Source organism: Nerophis ophidion, unplaced genomic scaffold, assembly GCF_033978795.1.
Source record: "Nerophis ophidion isolate RoL-2023_Sa unplaced genomic scaffold, RoL_Noph_v1.0 HiC_scaffold_152, whole genome shotgun sequence".
Taxonomy (NCBI): domain Eukaryota; kingdom Metazoa; phylum Chordata; class Actinopteri; order Syngnathiformes; family Syngnathidae; genus Nerophis; species Nerophis ophidion.
Genome location: NW_026907074.1, coordinates 118,746 through 143,052, shown reverse-complemented (window position 1 = coordinate 143,052; position 24,307 = coordinate 118,746). Strand labels below are relative to the sequence as shown.

Genomic DNA, 24,307 nt, shown 5'->3' with positions numbered 1-24,307 from the left:
ACTATGGACTGGACTCTCACAATATTATGTTAGATCCACTATGGACTGGACTCACGATATTATGTTAGATCCACCATGGACTGGACTCTCACTATTATGTTGGATCCACTATGGACTGGACTCTCACACTATTATGTTAGACCCACTATGGACTGGACTCTCACTATTATATTAGATCCACTATGGACTGGACTCTCGCTATTATGTTAGATCCACTATGGACTGGACTCTCACAATATTATGTTAGATCCACCATGGACTGGACTCTCACAATATTATATTAGATCCACAATGGACTGGACTCTCAGTATTATGTTAGATCCACTATGGACTGGACTCTCATAATATTATGTTAGATCCACTATGGACTGGACTGTCACTATTATGTTAGATCCACTATGGACTGGACTCTCACAATATTATGTTAGATCAACTATGGACTGGACACTCACTATTATGTTTGATCCACTATGGACTGGACTCTCACTATTATGTTAGAGCCACTATGGACTGGACTTTTACTATTATGTTAGATCCACTATGGACTGGACTCTCACTATTATGTTAGAGCCACTATGGACTGGACTCACACTATTATGTTAGATCCACTATGGCCTGGACTCTCACACTATTATGTTAGAGCCACTATGGATTTTACTCTCACAATATTATGTTAGATCCACAATGGACTGGACTCTCACTATTATGTTAGAGCCACCATGGACTGGACTCTCACTATTATGTTAGATCCACTATGGACTGGACTCTCACAATATTATATTAGATCCACTATGGACTGGATTCTCACAAAATTATGTTAGATCCACTATGGAGTGGACTCTCACAATATTATGTTAGACCCACTATGGACTGGACTCTCACAATATTATGTTAGACCCACTATGGACTGGACTCTCACTATTATGTTAGATCCACTATGGACTGGACTCTCATAATATTATGTTAGATCCACTATGGACTGGACTCTCACTATTATGTTAGATCCACTATGGACTGGACTTTCACAATATAATGTTAGATCCACTATGGACTGGACTCTCACAATATTATGTTAGATCCACTATGGACTGGACTCACAATATTATGTTAGATCCACTATGGACTGGACTCTCACTATTATGTTAGATCCACTATGGACTGGACTCTCACACTATTATGTTAGACCCACTATGGACTGGACTCTCACTATTATGTTAGACCCACTATGGACTGGACGCTCACAATATTATGTTTGATCCACTATGGACTGGACTCGCACTATTATGTTAGATCCACTATGGACTGGACTCTCACACTATTATTTTAGATCCACAATGGACTGGACTCTCAGTATTATGTTAGATCCACTATGGACTGGACTCTCATAATGTTATGTTAGATCCACTGTGGACTGGACTCTCACTATTATGTTAGATCCACTATGGACTGGACTCTCACAATATTATGTTAGATCCACTATGGACTGGACACTCACTATTATGTTAGATCCACTATGGACTGGACTCGCACTATTATGTTAGATCCACTATGGACTGGACTCTCACTATTATGTTAGATCCACTATGGACTGGACTCTCACAATATTATGTTAGACCCACTATGGACTGGACTCTCACTATTATGTTAGATCCGCTAACGACTGGACTCTCACAATTTTATGTTAGATCCACTATGGACTGGATTCTCTCACTATTATGTTAGATCCACTAAGGACTGGACTCACAATATTATGTTACACCCACTATGGACTGGACTCTCACAATATTATGTTGGATCCACTATGGACTGGACTCTCACACTATTCTGTTAGACCCACTATGGACTGGACTCTCACGTTATCATGTTAGATCCACTATGGACTGGACTCTCACATTATCATGTTAGATCCACTATGGACTGGACTCTCACACTGTTATGTTAGACCCACTATGGACGGGACTCTCACAATATTATGTTAGATCCACTATGGACTGGACTCTCACAATATTATGATAGATCCACTATGGACTGGATTCTCACAAAATTATGTTAGATCCACTAAGGACTGGACTCTCACTATTATGTTAGAGCCACTATGGACTGGACTCTCACTATTATGTTAGATCCACTATGGACTGGACTCTCACACTATTATGTTAGAGCCACTATGGTCTGGACTCTCACAATATTATGTTAGATCCACAATGGACTGGACTTTCACTATTATGTTAGAGCCACTATGGACTGGACTCTCACAATATTATGTTAGATCCACTATGGACTGGATTCTCACAAAATTATGTTAGATCCACTATGGACTGGACTCTCACTATTATGTTAGATCCACTATGGACTGGACTCTCATAATATTATGTTAGATCCACTATGGACTGGACTCTCACTATTATGTTAGATCCACTATGGACTGGACTTTCACAATATAATGTTAGATCCACTATGGACTGGACTCTCACTATTATGTTAGATCCACTATGGACTGGACTCTCATAATATTATGTTAGATCCACTATGGACTGGACTCTCACTATTATGTTAGATCCACTATGGACTGGACTTTCACAATATAATATTAGATCCACTATGGACTGGACTCTCACAATATTATGTTAGATTCACTATGGACTGGACTCACAATATTATGTTAGACCCACTATGGACTGGACTCTCACTATTATGTTAGATCCACTATGGACTGGACTCTCATAATATTATGTTAGATCCACTATGGACTAGACTCTCACTATTATGTTAGATCCACTATGGACTGGACTTTCACAATATAATGTTAGTTCCACTATGGACTGGACTCTCACTATTATGTTAGATCCACTATGGACTGGACTCTCATAATATTATGTTAGATCCACTATGGACTGGACTCTCACTATTATGTTAGATCCACTATGGACTGGACTTTCACAATATAATGTTATATCCACTATGGACTGGACTCTCACAATATTATGTTAGATCCACTATGGACTGGACTCACAATATTATGTTAGATCCACCATGGACTGGACTCTCACTATTATGTTGGATCCACTATGGACTGGACTCTCACACTATTATGTTAGACCCACTATGGACTGGACTTTCACAATATAATGTTATATCCACTATGGACTGGACTCTCACAATATTATGTTAGATCCACTATGGACTGGACTCACGATATTATGTTAGATCCACCATGGACTGGACTCTCACTATTATGTTGGATCCACTATGGACTGGACTCTCACACTATTATGTTAGACCCACTATGGACTGGACTCTCACTATTATATTAGATCCACTATGGACTGCACTCTCGCTATTATGTTAGATCCACTATGGACTGGACTCTCACAATATTATGTTAGATCCACCATGGACTGGACTCTCACAATATTATATTAGATCCACAATGGACTGGACTCTCAGTATTATGTTAGATCCACTATGGACTGGACTCTCATAATATTATGTTAGATCCACTATGGACTGGACTGTCACTATTATGTTAGATCCACTATGGACTGGACTCTCACAATATTATGTTAGATCAACTATGGACTGGACACTCACTATTATGTTTGATCCACTATGGACTGGACTCTCACTATTATGTTAGAGCCACTATGGACTGGACTTTTACTATTATGTTAGATCCACTATGGACTGGACTCTCACTATTATGTTAGAGCCACTATGGACTGGACTCACACTATTATGTTAGATCCACTATGGCCTGGACTCTCACAATATTATGTTAGACCCACTATGGACTGGACTATCACAATATTATGTTAGATCTACTATGGACTGGACTCTCACTATTGTGTTAGATCCACTATGGACTGGACTCTCACAATATTATGTTAGATCCACTATGGACTGGATTCTCTCACTATTATGTTAGATCCACTAAGGACTGGACTCACAATATTATGTTAGATCCACTATGGACTGGACTCTCACAATATTATGTTAGATCCACTATGGACTGGACTCTCACAATATTATGTTAGATCCACTATGGACTGGACTCTCACACTATTCTGTTAGACCCACTATGGACTGGACTCTCACATTATTATGTTATATCCAGTATGGACTGGACTCTCACACTGTTATGTTAGACCCACTATGGACGGGACTCTCACAATATTATGTTAGATCTACTATGGACTGGACTCTCACTATTTTGTTAGATCCACTATGGACTGGACTCTCACAATATTATGTTAGATCCACTATGGACTGGATTCTCTCACTATTATGTTAGATCCACTAAGAAGTGGACTCACAATATTATGTTGGATCCACTATGGACTGGACTCTCACAATATTATGTTAGATCCACTATGGACTGGACTCTCACACTATTCTGTTAGACCCACTATGGACTGGACTCTCACATTATTATGTTAGATCCACTATGGACTGGACTCTCACACTGTTATGTTAGACCCACTATGGACGGGACTCTCACTATTATGTTAGATCCACTATTGACTAGACTCTCACTATTATCTTAGATCCACTATGGAAAGAACTCTCACTATTATGTTAGATCCACTATGGACTGGACTCTCACTATTATGTTAGAACCACTATGGACTGGACTCTCACAATATTATGTTAGATCCACTATTGACTGGACTCTCACTATTATGTTAGATCCACTATGGACTGGACTCTCGCTATTATGTTAGATTCACTATGGACTGGACTCTCGCTATTATATTAGATCCACTATGGACTGGACTCTCACAATATTATGTTAGATCCACCATGGACTGGACTCTCACAATATTATGTTAGATCCACAATGGACTGGACTCTCAGTATTATGTTAGATCCACTATGGACTGGACTCTCATAATATTATGTTAGATCCACTATGGACTGGACTCTCACTATTATGTTAGATCCACTATGGACTGGACTCTCACAATATTATGTTAGATCCACTATGGACTGGACACTCACTATTATGTTAGATCCACTATGGGCTGGACTCTCACTATTATGTTAGAGCCACTATGGACTGGGCTCGCACTATTATTTTAGATCCACTATGGACTGGACTCTCACTATTATGTTAGATCCACTATGGACTGGACTCTCACTATTATGTTAGAGCCACTATGGACTGGACTCGCACTATTATGTTAGATCCACTATGGCCTGGACTCTCACAATATTATGTTAGACCCACTATGGACTGGACTCTCACAATATTATGTTAGATCTACTATGGACTGGACTTTCACTATTATTTTATATCCACTATGGACTGGACTCTCACAATATTATGTTAGATCCACAATGGACTGGACTCTCACACTATTCTGTTAGACCCACTATGGACTGGACTCTCACATTATTATGTTAGATCCACTATGGACTGGACTCTCACACTGTTATGTTAGACCCACTATGGACGGGACTCTCACAATATTATGTTAGACCCACTATGGACTGGACTCTCACAATATTATGTTAGATCTACTATGGACTGGACTCTCACTATTATGTTAGATCCACTATGGACTGGACTCTCACAATATTATGTTAGATCCACTATGGACTGGATTCTCTCACTATTATGTTAGATCCACTAAGAACTGGACTCACAATATTATGTTACATCCACTATGGACTGGACTCTCACAATATTATGTTAGATCCACTATGGACTGGACTCTCACACTGTTATGTTAGACCCACTATGGACGGGACTCTCACAATATTATGTTAGATCCACTATGGACTGGACTCTCACTATTATGTTGGATCCGCTATTGACTAGACTCTCACTATTATCTTGGATCCACTATGGACTGGACTCTCACTATTATGTTAGATCCACTATGGACTGGACTCTCACTATTATGTTAGATCCACTATGGACTGGACTCTCACAATATTATGTTAGATCCACTATTGACTGGACTCTCACTATTATGTGTTAGATCCACTATGGACTGGACTCTCACTATTATATTAGATCCACTACTGACTGGACTCTCGCTATTATGTTAGATTCACTATGGACTGGACTCTCGCTATTATGTTAGATCCACTATGGACTGGACTCTCACAATATTATGTTAGATCCACCATGGACTGGACTCTCACAATATTATGTTAGATCCACAATGGACTGGACTCTCAGTATTATGTTAGATCCACAATGGACTGGACTCTCATAATATTATGTTAGATCCACTATGGACTGGACTCTCACTATTATGTTATATCCACTATGGACTGGACTCTCACAATATTATGTTAGATCCACTATGGACTGGACACTCACTATTATGTTAGATCCACTATGGGCTGGACTCTCACTATTATGTTAGAGCCACTATGGACTGGGCTCGCACTATTATGTTAGATCCAGTATGGACTGGACTCTCACTATTATGTTAGATCCACTATGGACTGGACTCTCACTATTATGTTAGAGCCACTATGGACTGGACTCGCACTATTATGTTAGATCCACTATGGCCTGGACTCTCACAATATTATGTTAGACCCACTATGGACTGGACTCTCACAATATTATGTTAGATCTACTATGGACTGGACTCTCACTATTATGTTAGATCCACTATGGACTGGACTCTCACAATTTTATGTTAGATCCACTATGGACTAGATTCTCTCACTATTATGTTAGATCCACTAAGGACTGGACTCACAATATTATGTTACACCCACTATGGACTGGACTCTCACAATATTATGTTAGATCCACTATGGACTGGACTCTCACACTATTCTGTTAGACCCACTATGGACTGGACTCTCACATTATCATGTTAGATCCACTATGGACTGGACTCTCACACTGTTATGTTAGACCCACTATGGACGGGACTCTCACAATATTATGTTAGATCCACTATGGACTGGACTCTCACAATATTATGTTAGATCCACTATGGACTGGATTCTCACAAAATTATGTTAGATCCACTAAGGACTGGACTCTCACTATTATGTTAGAGCCACTATGGACTGGACTCTCACTATTATGTTAGATCCACTATGGACTGGACTCTCACACTATTATGTTAGAGCCACTATGGACTGGACTCTCACAATATTATGTTAGATCCACAATGGACTGGACTCTCACTATTATGTTAGAGCCACCATGGACTGGACTCTCACTATTATGTTAGATCCACTATGGACTGGACTCTCACAATATTATATTAGATCCACTATGGACTGGATTCTCACAAAATTATGTTAGATCCACTATGGACTGGACTCTCACAATATTATGTTAGACCCACTATGGACTGGACTCTCACTATTATGTTAGATCCACTATGGACTGGACTCTCATAATATTATGTTAGATCCACTATGGACTGGACTCTCACTATTATGTTAGATCCACTATGGACTGGACTTTCACAATATAATGTTAGATCCACTATGGACTGGACTCTCACAATATTATGTTAGATCCACTATGGACTGGACTCACAATATTGTGTTAGATCCACCATGGACTGGACTCTCACTATTATGTTAGATCCACTATGGACTGGACTCTCACACTATTATGTTAGACCCACTATGGACTGGACTCTCACTATTTTGTTGGACCCACTATGGACTGGACGCTCACAATATTATGTTTGATCCACTATGGACTGGACTCGCACTATTATGTTAGATCCACTATGGACTGGACTCTCAGACTATTATGTTAGATCCACTATGGACTGGACTCTCACTATTATGTTAGATCCACCATGGACTGGACTCTTACTATTATGTTAGATCCACTATGGACTAGGTTCTAACACTATTATGCTAGATCCACTATGGACTGGACATCTGCAGAACCTCTCCAAGGTTTCTCATTGTCCCACTGGGTTGAGTTTTTCCTTGCCCCGATGTGGGATCTGTGCCGAGAATGTCATTGTGGTTTGTGCAGCCCTTTGAGACACTCTTGATTTAGGGCTATATAAGTAAACATTGAATGATTGATTGACTAAAAGGCATTAAAAGTCATTAAAAAGCCTTAAAAGTCATCAAATAGATTTTGCGAAATGTAAGGCCTTAAATGGCATTAAAAAGCATTAAACTCGATGTACGGCGGCATCAAAAAAAGTCACACAATTTTAGGCTGGGACCGATTGACATTAAGTCATCGATAATTTGCTATGTCCATCTGTTTCTTTTCTCTGTCTCAAGCTTTCAAAGTGGATACGAAAGGTCTCACTTTGCAATGGTGTCTGTATATTCAACAGTAGAATTACAAACGCTGTTTCCATATGAGTTGGGGAATTGTGTTAGATGTAAATATAAACGGAATACAATGATTTGCAAATCATTTTCAACTCATATTCAGTTGAATATGCTACAAAGACAACATATTTGATGTTCAAACTGATAAACATTTTTTTTTTTGCAAATCATTAACTTTAGAATTTGATGCCAGCAAAACGTGACAAAGATGTTGGGAAAGGTGGCAATAAATACTGATAAAGTTGAGTAATGCTCATCAAACACTTATTTGGAACAGGTGTGCAGGCTAATTGGGAACAGGTGGGTGCCAAGATTGGGTATAAAAACAGCTTCCCAAAAAATGCTCAGTCTTTCACAAGAAGGGATTAGGCGAGGTACACTCCTTTGTCCACAACTGCGTCAGCAAATAGTCAAACAGTTTAAGAACAACGTTTCTCAAAGTGCAATTGCAAGAAATTTAGAGATTTCATAATATCATCAAAAGGTTCAGATAATCTGGAGAAATCACTCCACGTAAGCGGCATGGCCGGAAACCAACGTTGAATGACCGTGACCTTCGATCCCTCAGACGGCACTTTATCAAAAACCGACATCATTCTCTAAAGGATATCACCACAATTATTCAGGAACATTTCAGAAAACCATTGTCACTAAATACATTTGTCGCTACATCTGTACGTGCAAGTTAAAGCTCTACCATGCAAAGCGAAAGCCATTTATCAACAACATCCAAAAACGCCGCGGGCTTCTCTGGGCCCGAGTTGGATCTATGATGGACTGATGCAAAGTGGAAAAGTGTTCTGTGGTCTGACGAGTCCACATTTCAAATTGTTTTTTTTGAAATATTCGACATTGCGTCATCCGGACCAAAGGGGAAGCGAACCATCCAGACTGTTTTTGACGCAAAGTTCAAAAGCCAGCATCTGTGATGGTATGTGGGTGCATTAGTGCCCAAGGCATGGGTAACTTATACACCTTTGAAGGCACCATTGATGCTGAAAGGTACATACAGGTTTTGGAACAACATATACTGCCATCTAAGCGCCGTCTTTTTCATGGACGCCCCTGCTAATTTCAGCAAGACAATGCCAAGCCAAATTCAGCACATTTCAACAGCATGGCTTTGTAAAAAAAGAGTGCGGGTTCTTTCCTGGCCCGCCTGCAGTCCAGACCTGTCTCCCATCGAAAATGTGTGGCGCATTGTGAAGCGTAAAATACGTCAGCGGAGAACCCAGACTCTTGAACTTGAAGCTTGAAGCTCTACATGAAACAACAATGGGAAAGAATTCCACTTTCAAATCTTCAACAATTAGTTTCCTCAGGTCCCAAACGTTTATTGAGTGTTGTTAAAAGAAAAGGCTATGTTACACAGTGGTGAACATGCCCTTTCCCAACTACTTTGGCACATGTTGCAGCCATGAAATTCCAAGTTAATTATTATTTGCAAAAAAAAAAATTAAGTTTATGAGTTTGAACATGGGCTGCACGTTGGGAGAGGGTTTAGTGCGTCTGCCTCACAATACGAAGGTCCCGAGTAGTCAGGGTTCAATACCGGGCTCGGGATCTTTCTGTGTGGAGTTTGCATGTCCTCCCTGTGAATGTGTGGGTTCCCTCCGGGTACTCCGGCTTCCTCCCACTTCCAAAGACATCCACCTGGGGATAGGTTGATTGGCAACACTAAATTGGCCCTAGTGTGTGAATGTGAGTGTGAATGTTGTCTGTCTATCTGTATTGGCCCTGCGATGAGGTGACCACTTGTCCAGGGTGTACCCGCGACCCCAAAGGGAATAAGCAGTAGAAAAATGGATGGATGGAGTTTGAACATCAAATATCTTGTCTTTGTAGTGCATTCAATTGAATAAGGGTTGAAAAGGATCTGCAAATCATTGTTTTCCGTTTATATTTACATCTAACACAATTTCCCAACTCATATGGAAACAGGGTTTGTACATAAACAGAGTAAACCTCTTGTCAGTCATCCACAATCTTTGTTTTGCTACGCCGAAGGACTTATGCTTCAATACATTTTTGTCTTGAGGAGCATCCTACGTACATTCAGGCTCAAAAATACAATGTTCTGGATCATCGCTAACTATTGCTGGGTTGCATATGACGTCATGTCCGTTTCTCTCCTTCGTGGCTTAATTGACACGATGGTCAAGCAGCTTGAGCATAGCATTAAATTAAGTGAGATTAGTGTAGAGTTTGAGCAGAAAATGTCGTATTGCTGGGTCATCCAGTCGTTCAAGTAGAGAGATAGGAAGGAGCTTTCATTCATCCATCCATACATCCATTTTCTACAGCTTATTCCCTTTGGGGTAGCGATGGGCGCTGGTGCCTATCTCTGCTACAAACGGGCGGAAGGCGGGATACACCCTGGACAAGTCGCCACCTCATCGCAGGGCCAACACAGATAGACAAACAACATTCACACTCACATTCACTCTCTAGGGCCAATTTAGTGTTGCCAATCAACCTATCCCCAGGTGCATGTCTTTGGAGGTGGGAGGAAGCCGGAGTACCTGGAGGGAACCCACGCAGTCACGAGGAGGACATGCAAACTCCACACAGAAATATCCCAAGCCCGGGATTGAACCCAGGACTACTCAGGGGCATTCGTATTGTGAGGCAGGCGCACTAACCCCTCTTCCACCGTGCTGCTCAGCTTTCGTTCAGTCCAGAACAAAGTTGTTCATAAAGGTAGTAAAGTCAGGGAAAAAAACAAAGTAAAAATATCACATTTGTGATTTCATTTGAAATAAAAAGACGCAGAGGTTACATTAACAATATTTGCAGAGACCCAAATAATTGGGAGGATTGGCACTACCAAACTTAAGGTTTTACTACTGGGCGACCAACATTAGAATTCATAAATGTTGGCTGTAATATGAAGCATTTGATCCCCCTCTGTTATGGAGGCTAACTCATCTCAGTCAGTATCTCTCAAGGCTCTGGTTGACTCTCCAATCCACTCTTCTACATCCACTTTTACGAAAAATCCAATCGTAAAAACCTCATTCAGAATTTGAGTCTAGTTCAAGCACTATTTTGGTTGACAGACTATTACTAATCTTCAACCCATCACTGCTAATCATGCATTTCCTCCCTCTCTTGTCGATACCGCCTTTTTAAGATGGTCAAGTCAGAGGATCGACAACATTAAATATTTATACATTGACCGCACTTTTGCCTCTCTTCAGCAACTTTGTATCACATTTTCACTCCCTTAGCAAATCTTTTTTAGATATCCGCAGATTGGCAGTTTTGTTCTTAATGTTTTCTGTGGGATTGTCACGCTCGAGTCGCATGGTGATGCGCGATTTTGTTCTCCCAGGGATGCAAAGGACACTCCGGACGAAAACGTAAAGGTAGGGTGATTTAATAAATAATACACAGTACTAAACAGACCGAAAGAAACAAAAGAACAGCGTGGCGAACGCATGGGAAGCTAAGGCTAACACTTAGCACAGAGTCTGGAACCAGAAATATAAACGCGACTGTTGCTTACCGCAAACAAGGAACCCAGGACGAGCGATAAAAAGGGCAGGCTTAAATATAGTCTCTTGATTGGACACAAGTGTGTCCCCAAAAACCGAGGCAGGTGAAAATCATACGTGACAAAACAAACAAACAAGGAAGGATATAACTACTTTATATTAGAAATGGCAACAGCAGAGGGTGAATGTCCCATAACAAGATGGTAGAGAAAAAGAAGAAGCATATCGACTATGGTGTCCCCACAGACTACCGTGGCGGATACGCGCACACTTTCAGGACTTATGCAGGTCTCAAATACACATCAGCAGGATCCATCTTGCGGCGGGCTTCTGTGTGCCCTGCCTCACTGTCGGACTGCCGGCTCCGCCTCTCCACATTCTTTATTTCTAGTGGAACATTTAAAGTTTTGGTGTTGTTTACTAGCGTCATATTGCAGTCTACACATATCTCTTATGTGTGACTACCATCTACTGGTCACACTTATCATTACACCATGTACCAAACAAAATTGCCTCGAGGTCGGGGGACGGCGTGACGAAGTTGGGAGAGTGGCCGTGCCAGCAATCTGAGGGTTCCTGGTTCAATCCCCACCATCTACCATCTTAGTCACGTCCGTTGTGTCTTTGAGCAAGACACTTCACCTTTGCTCCAATGGGTCCTGTTTAGCGCCTTGCATGGCAGCTCCCACCATCAGTGTGTGAATGCGCGTGTGAATGGGTGAATGTGGAAATAGCGTCAAAGCGCTTTGAGTTCCTTAAAAGGTAGAAAAGCGCTATACAAGTACAACCTATTTACCATTTACCAAAATCGCTTCGAGGTGGGTAAGCACAACCAGAATTATTCCGTACATTAGGCACACCGGGTTATTCGGTGCACTGTCGATTTTTGAGAAAATTAAAGGATTTTAAGTGCGCCTTGGAGTCTGGCACTTAAATTACTACGTCCGTGTGTGTGTGTTTGTTTTCTTTGTCTCTCGCTCCAAACCGAGAAAAAGACGTCTGACTCTGCATCGCTCTCAGCACCTGACCGCATTGATTTAACAGTAAAATGAACAGTTAGCTCTCCTTTTAGTCATTCACAATCTTTGTCTCTGTGGACCGCCAGCTTTGGCATACAGGATTTTTTCTGACGTCGCCTCCCTACTCGTGACTGGGTAGTGAGGAGTTCCGCAAAGAAACCTCAATGAAGAGTAAAAAATATGATGAAAAAGCCAAATGTCGTGGTCATGTTTCTTCTTCAAACCAGATGGGCAATCCACCATGAATGTATGTTTTATAGACGTGTCATGTCGCTAATTAGTCTTTTCTGCCACCAGGCAAACGATCGCAGGCTGCCATGACGGCACGCCTGAAGAAGGTGGAGTTGGAGTGCAAGCAAAAGGAGGAAGAGAGAGTCAACCTGGAGCTGGAGCTCACAGAGGTCAAAGGCAGCCTAAAGAACGCCTTGAATGGAGGAGTCACCCTAGGTCTCACCATAGAACCAAAAAGTAGCTCTTCTGCACTCCAGGTTAGCACATTGCTACTTACTTGCTGACTGACTTCCTCATGTCTCGGGATGTGAATTGAAAATATGCTTACAATTCCGGTTCCATTTGCGATTACGTTCTCATTTGGAAAGTAAGATAACACACAGGCTGATTAGCATCAAATTAGTATAGTTTAGAATAAACATGAGGATACATACCCAAAAGTGAGGTCTGATGGGGGAAGTGCTCTTTTTTGTTACATATTGTTCACAATCATTATGAGAAACCAGAACACATTGGTTTTTTTTTTTATTAAGGATTTTAAAGATGGTAAAAAACGTAATGTAGTAACAGACACCTTCATAACAATATGTACAATATACAATATGTACAATATACACACCTTAGTATATATATATATTATAGTAACAGACACCTTCATAAGAATATGTAATATGTTCATATACACACTGCAAGTATATATACATGTATATATACATATAACATGTAATAACAGACACCTTCATAACCATATGTAATATGTACAATATACACACTGCAAGTGTATATATATATATATATATATAAAACATGTAATAACAGACACCTTCATAACAATATGTACAATAGAAACACTGCAAGTTAATATATAATGTAAGAACAGACACCTTCATAACAATATGTAATATGTACAGTAAAATGTATATATATAATGTAGTAACAAACACTTTCATAAGAATATGTAATATGAACAATATAAACACTGCAAGTTAATATATAAGGTACAAACCCTATTTCCATATGAGTTGGGAAATTGTGTTAGATTTAAATATAAACGGAATACAATGATTTGCAAATCCTTTTCAACCCATATTCAGTTGAATGCACTACAAAGACAAGATATTTGATGTTCAAACTGCATCCATCCATCCATCCATTTTCTACCGCTTATTCCCTATTGGGGGCGCTGGCGCCTATCTCAGCTACAATGGGGCGGAAGGCGGGGTACACCCTGGACAAGTCGCCACCTCATCGCAGGGCCAACACAGATAGACAGCCAACATTCACACTCACATTTACACACTAGGACCAATTTAGTGTTGCCAATCAACCTATCCCCAGGTGTTAAAACTCATGAACTTAATTTTTTTTTGCAAATAATAATTAACATAGAATTTCATGGCTGAAACACCTGCCAAAGTAGCTGGGAGAGGGCATGTTCACCACTGTGTTACATCACCTTTTCTTTTAACAACACTCAATAAACGTTTGGGAACTGAGGCAACTAATTGTTGAAGCTTTGAAAGTGGAATTCTTTCCCATTCTTGTTTTATGTAGAGCTTTAGTCGTTCAACAGTCCGGGGTCTCCGATGTCGTATTTTACGCTTCATATTGCGCCACACATTTTCGATGGGAGACAGGTCTGGACTGCAGGCGGACCAGGAAAGTACCCGCACTCTTTTACTACGAAACCACGCTGTTGTAACACTTGGCTTGGCCTTGTCTTGCTGAAATAAGCAGGGGCGTCCATGATAACGTTGCTTGGATGACAACATATGTTGCTCCAAAACCTGTATGGACCATTCAGCATTAATGGTGCCTTCACAGATCTGTAAGTTACCCATGCCTTGGGCACTAAGACACCCCCATACCATCACAGATGCTGGCTTTTAAACTTTGCACCTATAACAATCCGGATGGTTATTTTCCTCTTTGTTCCGGAGGACACCACGTCCACAGTTTCCAAATATAATTTGAAATGTGGACTCGTCAGACCACAGAACACTTTTCCACTTTGCATCAGTCCATCTTAGATGAGCTCGGGCCCAGCGAAGCCAGCGGCGTTCCTTGGTGTTGTTGATAAATGGGTTTTGCTTTGCGAAGCAGAGTTTAGACTTGAACTTACAGATGTAGCAACCAACTGTAGTTACTGACAGTGGTTTTATGAAGTGTTCCTGAGGCCATGTGGGGACACCGTTTACACACTGTCTGTTTTTGATGCAGTACCGCCTGAGGGATCAAAGGTCCGTAATATCATCACTTACGTGCAGTGATTTCTCCAGATTCTCTGAACCTTTTGATGATTTTACGAACCTTAGATGGTAAATTCCCTAAATTCCTTGCAATAGCTCGTTGAGAAATGTTGTTCCAAAACTGTTCGACAATTTGCTTAAAAATTGGTGACCCTCGCCCCATCCTTGTTTGTGAATTACTTAGCATTTCATGGAAAATACCCAATCATGGCGCTGTCACGCCAAATTTCTTCCCTCTACAAAAACCTTACCCCCCCCCCATTGACTTCCGGGGTCATGATTAATACAGATGTTTTGTTAACGCTATATTATAAAAATAAAACGCTATATTATAAAAATACAGACGTTTTGTTAACGCTATATTATAAAAAAATTTAGAAAAATGAAAAAAACAATTTACACACACAAGCTATGGGATGACGTAAGAGGAAACGTGAGGAAACGTGACCCCGGAAGTAAATGTGTCATCCCATAGCTTGTGTTTGTAAATTGTTTTTTGAATTTTATTTTTTATAATATAGCGTTAACAAAACGTCTGTATTTTTATAATATAGCGTTATATTTTTATAATATAGCGTTAACAAAACGTCAGTATTAATCATGACCCCGGAAGTAAATGGTGGGGGAAGGTTTTTGTAGGGGGGGAAAAAATTTGACGTGACAGCACCCACATGTTCTCAATTAGCCTGCACACCTGTGGGGTGTTCCGAATAAGTGATTGATGAGAATTTTCAACTTTATTGCCACCTTTCCCAACTTCTTCGTCACGTGTTGCTGGCATCAAATTCTAAAGTTAATGATTATTTGCAAAAAAAAATGTTTATCAGTTTGAACATCAAATATGTTGTCTTTGTAGCATATTCAACTGAATATGGGTTGAAAATGATTTGCAAATCATTGTATTCCGTTTATATTTACATCTAACACAATTTCCCAATTCATATGGAAACGGGGTTTGTAGTAACAGACACCTTCATAACAATATGTAATATGTACAACATTAAGACTGCAAGTATATATATAATGTAGTAACAGACACTTTCATAACAATATGTAATATGTACAATATAAACACTGCAAGTGTATATATAATGTAGTAAGAGACATTTTCATAGAAATATGTTTATAAACACACTGCAAATGTGTGTGTATGTATATATATATACATAGATCCGCCCGATTGTAGCTGAGATAGGCATCAGCGCCCCCCGCGACCCCAAAGAGAATAAGCGTTAGAAAATGGATGGATGGATATATATATAGTTAACATGTAATAACAGACACCTTCATAACAATATGTAATATGTACAATATACACACTGCAAGTATATATATATATATATATATATATATATATATATATATATATATATGTGTGTAATGTAGCAACAGAACGTACGTGGTGACGTCATGCGCACCCACAGGAAGTGATTAGAGAATAGTTGACAAATAGTTCCCTTGCTGGATTGTAATCCCTCCGCAGGTCACATGCTCACTAAACTCTTCTCAGTCACCAGCCACATCACGGCGAGCATGTGAGTCGTCGCCTTTCTCCAGCTGCAGCGCCAGCGACACCGAGGTGTGCTTGCCCATTAATAGTGCCTCACTGCTCCGACGCCAACCTCTGGGCACCCAGAAGGCATCACCAGTCCGAGGTCACGTACTGAGGAGGGCTAAGGTCAGATGTCCTACTGTACACAACTTTTCACATTTAGTGATGTTAGTCCCGTCAAGATTTTGCTGCTTGTTTGTGATCGTTGCAGCTTAAAATGTCTGATTGTATGGAAGCTTTTTTTTTTAAAGTTTTCAATATCATTGCAACAGTTTGTGACTTTACGAAGTTGTAATCAATGTTCTAACCTCAAAAAATCAAAGGATTTCTACAAATCTTACAATATTTTATACATATAAACATTAACTCATGTCTTTTATATAATGACAACAATTTACCACGACCAGCATGATCTTGCGGGCCTTTTTCAAATGTCCGACTTTAAAGGAGCTTTTCCCCCCAAAATTTAAATGGAATTTGATTTTTCTTTAGATTTTTGTTGCAATAACATTTGTGTAAGTTTCAATTAATCTTTTATGATTTTCACAATTATTATAGCAGGTAAATTAGTCTATAATGAACAACTACAGCACCTGGGAAAAGTATCTTACCAGCAAGGCACACAAAATGTGTGAAATAGGAATTATTCTCTCACAACAAAGTGCCTAAAGAAAAGTCCAACAAATGAAAAGAACAACTCTTACAGTTAAAATTAACGTTTGCTGAAGACTAAACAATGAAAATGTTCTGAAGGGACATAGATATGTTCTACACAAGCTGTACACTGACTATTTTAAAGTATATCCAAGCATCATTTCTAGTACTTTCCCTTGAAAAGGATGTGCTGTAAGGAAAAAGTAGTACTGACTTTTGTGACATACTTTAAATACACATATATTAGGGTATTTTTATATATATATATATAATGTATGTATGTATGTGTATATATATGTGTATATTTGTATATATAAATGTATGTATGTATATATATGGATATATAAATGTGTATATATGAATACATTTGTGTATTTATGTGTGAATATACAGTGTTTCCCCCGGAAAATGTGTTAGTTAAGGTGGTGTCTTTCCATCGGACGGACCGGGGAAGGGGGTGGGTGTAAGGATCGGTGTAACTCGGCCTGTCGCCATCATGTCTCCACCTCGTCGCTGCCACCACAGCCTGGGGTGGCAATAGACTACAGACTGCGGTGAAGTAGGCCGGCTTCGTCGCGTGAAGAAGCCTACAACTTTTGGTTGTGTTTTCCGCTCCATTTGCTGAATGACTGTAGACGATATATATCCCTATAGTTTTTCCGTAAAGTAAAAACAAAACAGTCCTGGTTACCTGGAATACTAAAATAATGACTTACAAAGTCATATTAATGACTTACTTTAAGTAAGCGTTTGCAATAAGCGTTTGAAAAAAAAGAGTTAAAAGTGGGGCCACATGCTGACATATGCTCAACTCATCATGCTTAATTTATGACAGCATTTGGGAAGCCTGTAGATGATTTTTATTATGTAAATTTTATATTTTTATCAACATGTGATGTCAGGGACCCTGCCATTCAAAACTAGGCTGCTACATTACTAATGATTGATGTAACTATAGCTGAAAAAAATAGTACAATAACAATAGGAGAGACTATTCATCCCTGAACACCATGGAGTTCATGTAGGCTTTATGATTCAGTTACATTATTATATCAACTATCAGAGACAGAAACTCTTCATTTAACATAATGTCCTTTTTGCTGCTTCAAGGTCAATAATGCTTGTCTTTCTCTCAAACAGACAAGGCTTTGCTGTCCGTAATGCACACACACACCGCACAGTGAGCTAACGTTACGCTAAAAGCTAATTAGCCTACACCTCAAGGACTGCGAGCGAGCTGAGCTGCCGCTTATGTTTCTAGAACGTCAACGGGCTCATAGTGATGTTACTAGTAGATGACTGGGAGGTGTTTATTATAATTTGGGGAGAGTCCGCTGCCTTCTGCTTACCTTTCTGCTCACTCCACCGAAGGAGCACTGATGCCATGCGCTCGGAATACGCACTGCTGATGGGCTGTTACATGCGCTCTAAATACCACTGCTGATTGGCTGCTACCGCTCTGGTGTAACCAATCAGATGGTTCTGTCGGTGGGACAATGCTGGGTGCTGCAGAGACTACTGACAGAGGCAGAACTAAGTGAAGCAGCTTGTTAAGAAATGAGTATAGGCGGTGGCCCTTTGTTTTAAGGCGGCCGCCTTAACAACCAAGCACTGCGGGAAACCCTGTTATATATACATACATATGTGTGTATATATATATATATATATATATATATATATATATCTGATATATGATATATTGATCACCCACATTTCATACACTTAGACAGATGGAGTAATTTTGCCCAACAAAGCGGGAATAGCATAGCACAAAATTGTACACACTTAGGGCCTCATTTACGAAGATCCAAATACCACATGTTAAACAGCATGTACAAAAAATAAAATAGCGTTTACAGTACCATGAGTGGGAGTGTTGTGTGTGATCTACTAAGACTGCGTGTGCAATTGAAAAGTGGTGCAGAAAGCCTTAAAATTAGGATTTTGCATGCATACGTGACTGTTAACACGGAGACGATCATTTTTTGCACATTCATGTCATCAGGTGTTGAACCAGCAGCACACGTCTATAATCTGTAACACCTTTTTATGAATCGCAATCTAGACAACAGAAACATACGCACACTGACACTTGTGACACTTTTTTTGCGTCTGGAATGACTTGACGGCGAAAAAATGCAATATGAAAGACAAATTTTCATGTATTATGGTGATATATTTCCTAAATTAAAAAAAAAGGACAGCAGATATCAAAACGCATCAATTGAACTAATTTTATTCAGCCGCATAAGTCACTCAGCTGCAATGAAATTTATAAAAGGATGTTGCTGAATAGACGATACGTCTAACATTTTTATTTCTGACTAGAGATATCCGTTAATATCGGACTGCCGATATTATCGGCCAATGAATGCTTTAAAATGTAATATCGGGAATGATCGGTATCGGTTTCAAAAAGTTCAATTTATGACTTTTTAAAACACGGCTGTATGGAGTGGTACACGGATGTAGGGAGAAGTACAAAGCGCCAATAAACCTTAGAGGCACTGCCTTTGCGTGCCTACCCAATCTCATGATATCTACAGCTCTTCTCACACCCAAGTGAATGCAACGCATACTTGGTCAACAGCCATACAAGCACACTGACAGTGGCCGTATAAACAACTTTAACACTGTTACAAATATGCGCCACACTGTGAACCCACACCAAACAAGAATGACAAACACATTTCGAGAGAACATCCGCACCGTAACACAACATAAACACAACAGAACAAATACCCAGAAACCCTTGCAGCACTAACTCTTCCGGGACGCTACAATATACACCCTCTACAAAAACCCCGCCCCCTTCAACCTACTAATGCTCTCTCAAGGAGAGTATGTCCCAAATTCCAAGAAGCTGTTTTGAGACATGTTTAAAAAAAAAATTGCACTTTGTGACTTCAATAATAAATATGGCAGTGCCATGTTGGCATTTTTTTTTCCATAACTTGAGTGGATTTATTTTGGAAAACCTTGTTTAATGCATCCAGCGGGGCACCACAACAAAATTAGGCATGATAATGTGTTAATTCCATGACTGTATATATCGGTATCGGTTGATATCGGAATCGGTAATTAAGAGTTGGACATTATCGGAATATCGGCAAAAAAGCTATTATCTGACAACTCTGGTTTTTACTCCATTTTAGTTTATCATCAAATTTGCAAATTTGCCAAATGTTCTTTAAACAACTTTAACCATCTTTTTTCTTTCTTTTCCAGGAGTGGGAACAGAAGAGCGGAACATAAAACACCTTCAGGTCATTCTGTCTTTTTCCCATGTTGAATTTGTGTATATATTTATTTACAATGTCCCAATTAACCAAAAAAGACCAACACACTTTTTTTTTCTTTTTTTTTTTACTGTTGAGCATGTTTTTTTGTTGTTTTTTTGGTGCCTTTGCTTTTGCTCCAGTCAACAGAATCAAATATTTATTTGTAAAAAAACAAAACAAGAATAGCTTTGCTTTTATTTATGTTTATATATATATTTTTTATTTATATAAGTATATATATTGAATTTCTTTACATTTATTCAACGGAGTGTCAGACTTGTTAGTTATTTTTATTCTAATTTCCTTCTGTTGTTTTACTGCTTACCTTAACATTGAAATATTTTAAAAGTGGCTTAAATTATTAGAACTACTCGGAAAACAAAATGAAAATCATTTCTTGTACACTTTTTTTTTTAGGTTTACAAGAAGTTAACCACTGTTTTAAGGATTTAGCTCAACACAATTTATTGGAATCTTACCTTGGAAAATAGACAACTGAATTTAATTAGAGTTTTTTTATATTTTACGCTGGTCCAAATGTTTTTTCAACTTAGCTGTAATCGTGCTTTAAAAACCGGGGCCCATTTTGTCCAGTCAAAAGCAGGATGCCGGTGATGAAATCTACATTCCGATCTTTTTTTTTTTGGATGTGTGTATTTTCTTCGTAGCCAGCCTTAGCTAATTTGAATGACATTTGGCCGTCAAATTTAAGAACAAATTTACATTTTGGCTTTTTTAATTGTTTTTTTTTAACTAGTTTTTCCTTTTTTACAAAACAGGCACTTCAGTGTTTGAGTGCTATATAGATGGAATGTGTGATTATTGGCTTTGCGACTTCAAAAAAAAACAAAAAAAACCAGTGAAGTTGGCACGTTGTGTAAATGGTAAATAACAACAGAATACGATGATTTACAAATCCTTTTCAACTTATATATAGACTGTAAAAACGAGATATTTAACGTTTGAACTGGAAAACTTTATTTTTTGCAAATATTAGTTCATTTGGAATTTGATGCCTGCAACATGTTTCAAAAAAGCTGGCACAAGGGGCAAAAAAGACTGGGGAAGTTGAGGAATGCTCATCAAACACTTATTTGGAACATCCCACAGGTGAACAGGCTAATTGGGAACAGGTGGGTGCCATGATTGGGTATAAAAGAAGCTTCCATGAAATGCTCAGTCATTCACAAACAAGGATGGGGCGAGGGTCACCAGTTTAAGAACAACATTTCTCAACGAGCTATTGCAAGGAATTTAGGTATTTCACCATCTGAGGTCTGGATTATCGTCAAAAGGTTCAGAGAATCTGGAGAAATCACTGCATGTAACCTTGAATGCCCGTGACTTTCGATCCCTCAGGCGGTATTGCATCAAAAAGCGACATCAGTGTGTAAAGGATATCACCACATGGGCTCATGAACACATCAGAAAACCACTGTCTGTAACCACAGTTCATCGGTACATCTGTAAATGCAAAATTAGGACTCTACTATGCAAAGCCAAAGCCATTTATCAACAACACCCAGAATCGCTGCCGGCTTCGCTGGGCCCGATCTCATCTAAGATGGACTGATGCAAAGTGGAAAAGTGTTCTGTGGTCTGACAGGGTCTACATTTCAAATTCTTTTTGGAAAGTTCGAACGTTGTATCCTCCAGAACAAAGAAAAAAATAAACATCCGGATTGTTATAGGCGCAAAGTTGAAAAGACAGCATCTGTGATGTTATGAGGGTGTATTAGTGACCAAGGCATGGGTAACTTACACATTTGTGAAGGCACCATTAATGCTGAAAGGTACATCCAGTTTTTGGAGCAACATATGTTGCCATCCAAGCAACGTTATCATGGACGCCCCTGCTTATTTCAGCAAGACAATGCCAAGCCACGTGTTACAACAGCGTGGCTTCATAGTAAAAGAGTGCGGTTACTAGACTGGCCTGCCTGGAGTCCAGACCTGTCTCCCATTGAAAATGTGTGGCCTATTATAAATGATAAATGGGTTGTACTTGTATAGCGCTTTTCTACCTTCAAGGTACTCAAAGCGCTTTGACACTACTTCCACATTTACCCATTCACACACACATTCACACACTGATGGAGGGAGCTGCCATGCAAGGCGCTAACCAGCACCCATCAGGAGCAAGGGTGAAGTGTCTTGCTCAGGACACAACGGACGTGACAAGGTTGGTACTAGGTGGGGATTGAACCAGGGACCCTCGGGTCGCGCACAGCCACTCTTCCACTGCGCCACGCAGCCTTAAATACCAAAACAGAGATCCCGGACTGTTGAACAACATAAGCTGTACATCAAGCAAGAATTGGAAATAATTCCACCTAAAAAACTTCAAAAACTTCGTCTCCTCAGTTCTGAGTTTTGTTAAAAGGAAAGGCCATGTAACACAGTGGTAAAAATGCCCCCGTGCCAACTTTTTTGCAATGTGTTGCTGCCATTAAATTCTAAGTTAATGATTATTTTCAACAATAAAAAAGTAGTCTCTCAGTTGGAACATTAAGTATCTTATCTTTGCAGTCTATTTATTTGAATATAGGTTGAATAGGATTTGCAAATCATTGTATTCTGTTTTTATTTACCATTTACACAACGTGCCAACTTCACTGGATTTGGGGTTTGTACAATCTTTGAGGTTTATTTAATAGCGTCAAGAGCCTGAAATGACCAGGTCTAAGTAGCTAATTGGTTTGGTCCAGTTTTATTACATTTTCAAAGATATACAGTACAGGCCAAAAGTTTGGACACACCTTCTCATTCAATGCGTTTTCTTTATTTTCATGACTACTTACATTGTAGATTGTCACTGAAGGTATCAAAACTACGAATGAACACATGTTGTCTTTAATGTCTTTAATGTCCTTTGTTTTCTTTGATGTTTCCCTCTTACACACATGTAAGAGGGATGTGTACTATGGCTATGAGTTTTTTTTTTTCCCTTGGCATCAGTCTGAACCCCCTCTCCAGAGGCCCAGGCTAAAACCGATTTTTTTATTTTATTTTATTTTAATCTTTAATTTTTTTCTCCCACTCCCCCCCTTGTCTACCTGTATCCCACCTTTTTTGTAAGGGGCGCTGGAAGCTGGCAGACCCGTCAGCGATCCTGTTCTGTCTCCCTGTAATGTTTGTCTGTTGTTGAATGGGATTGGGCTGAAAATTTAAATTTTCCTGAAGGAATAAATAAAGTACTATGTAATCTAATGTGGAGATATGTACTTAACAAAAAAAGGTGAAATAACTGAAAACATGTTTTACATTCTAGTTTCTTCAAAATAGCCACCCTTTGCTGTGACTACTGCTTTGCACACTCTTGGCATTTTCTCGATGAGCTTCAAGAGGTAGTCACCTGAAATGGTTTTCCCTTCACAGGTGAAGTGAGAGAATGCCAAGAGTGTGCAGAGCAGTAATCAGAGCAAAGGGTGGTTCTTTTGAAGGAACTAGAATATAAAACATATATTTTTTTAGTTATTTCACCGTTTTTTGTTAAGTACATAACTCCACATGTGTTCATTCATAGTTGTAA

The 24,307-nt window shown here is 39.4% G+C and overlaps 1 protein-coding gene across 1 annotated transcript in view; it reads left to right on the top strand.

Moving 5' to 3' along the window:
• Nucleotides 1-23,787, top strand: part of LOC133547693 (actin filament-associated protein 1-like) — a gene marked incomplete at its 5' end in the record, with an annotated part of 91,234 nt that extends 67,447 nt beyond the window's left edge. Inside the window, 3 exons of the mRNA XM_061893246.1 lie at nt 13,106-13,296; nt 16,799-16,966; nt 20,723-23,787. Of these exons, the coding sequence (XP_061749230.1) occupies nt 13,106-13,296; nt 16,799-16,966; nt 20,723-20,749 (386 nt within the window). The remainder of the gene's footprint in view (nt 1-13,105; nt 13,297-16,798; nt 16,967-20,722) is intronic.
• Nucleotides 23,788-24,307: the final 520 nt, after the last annotated feature.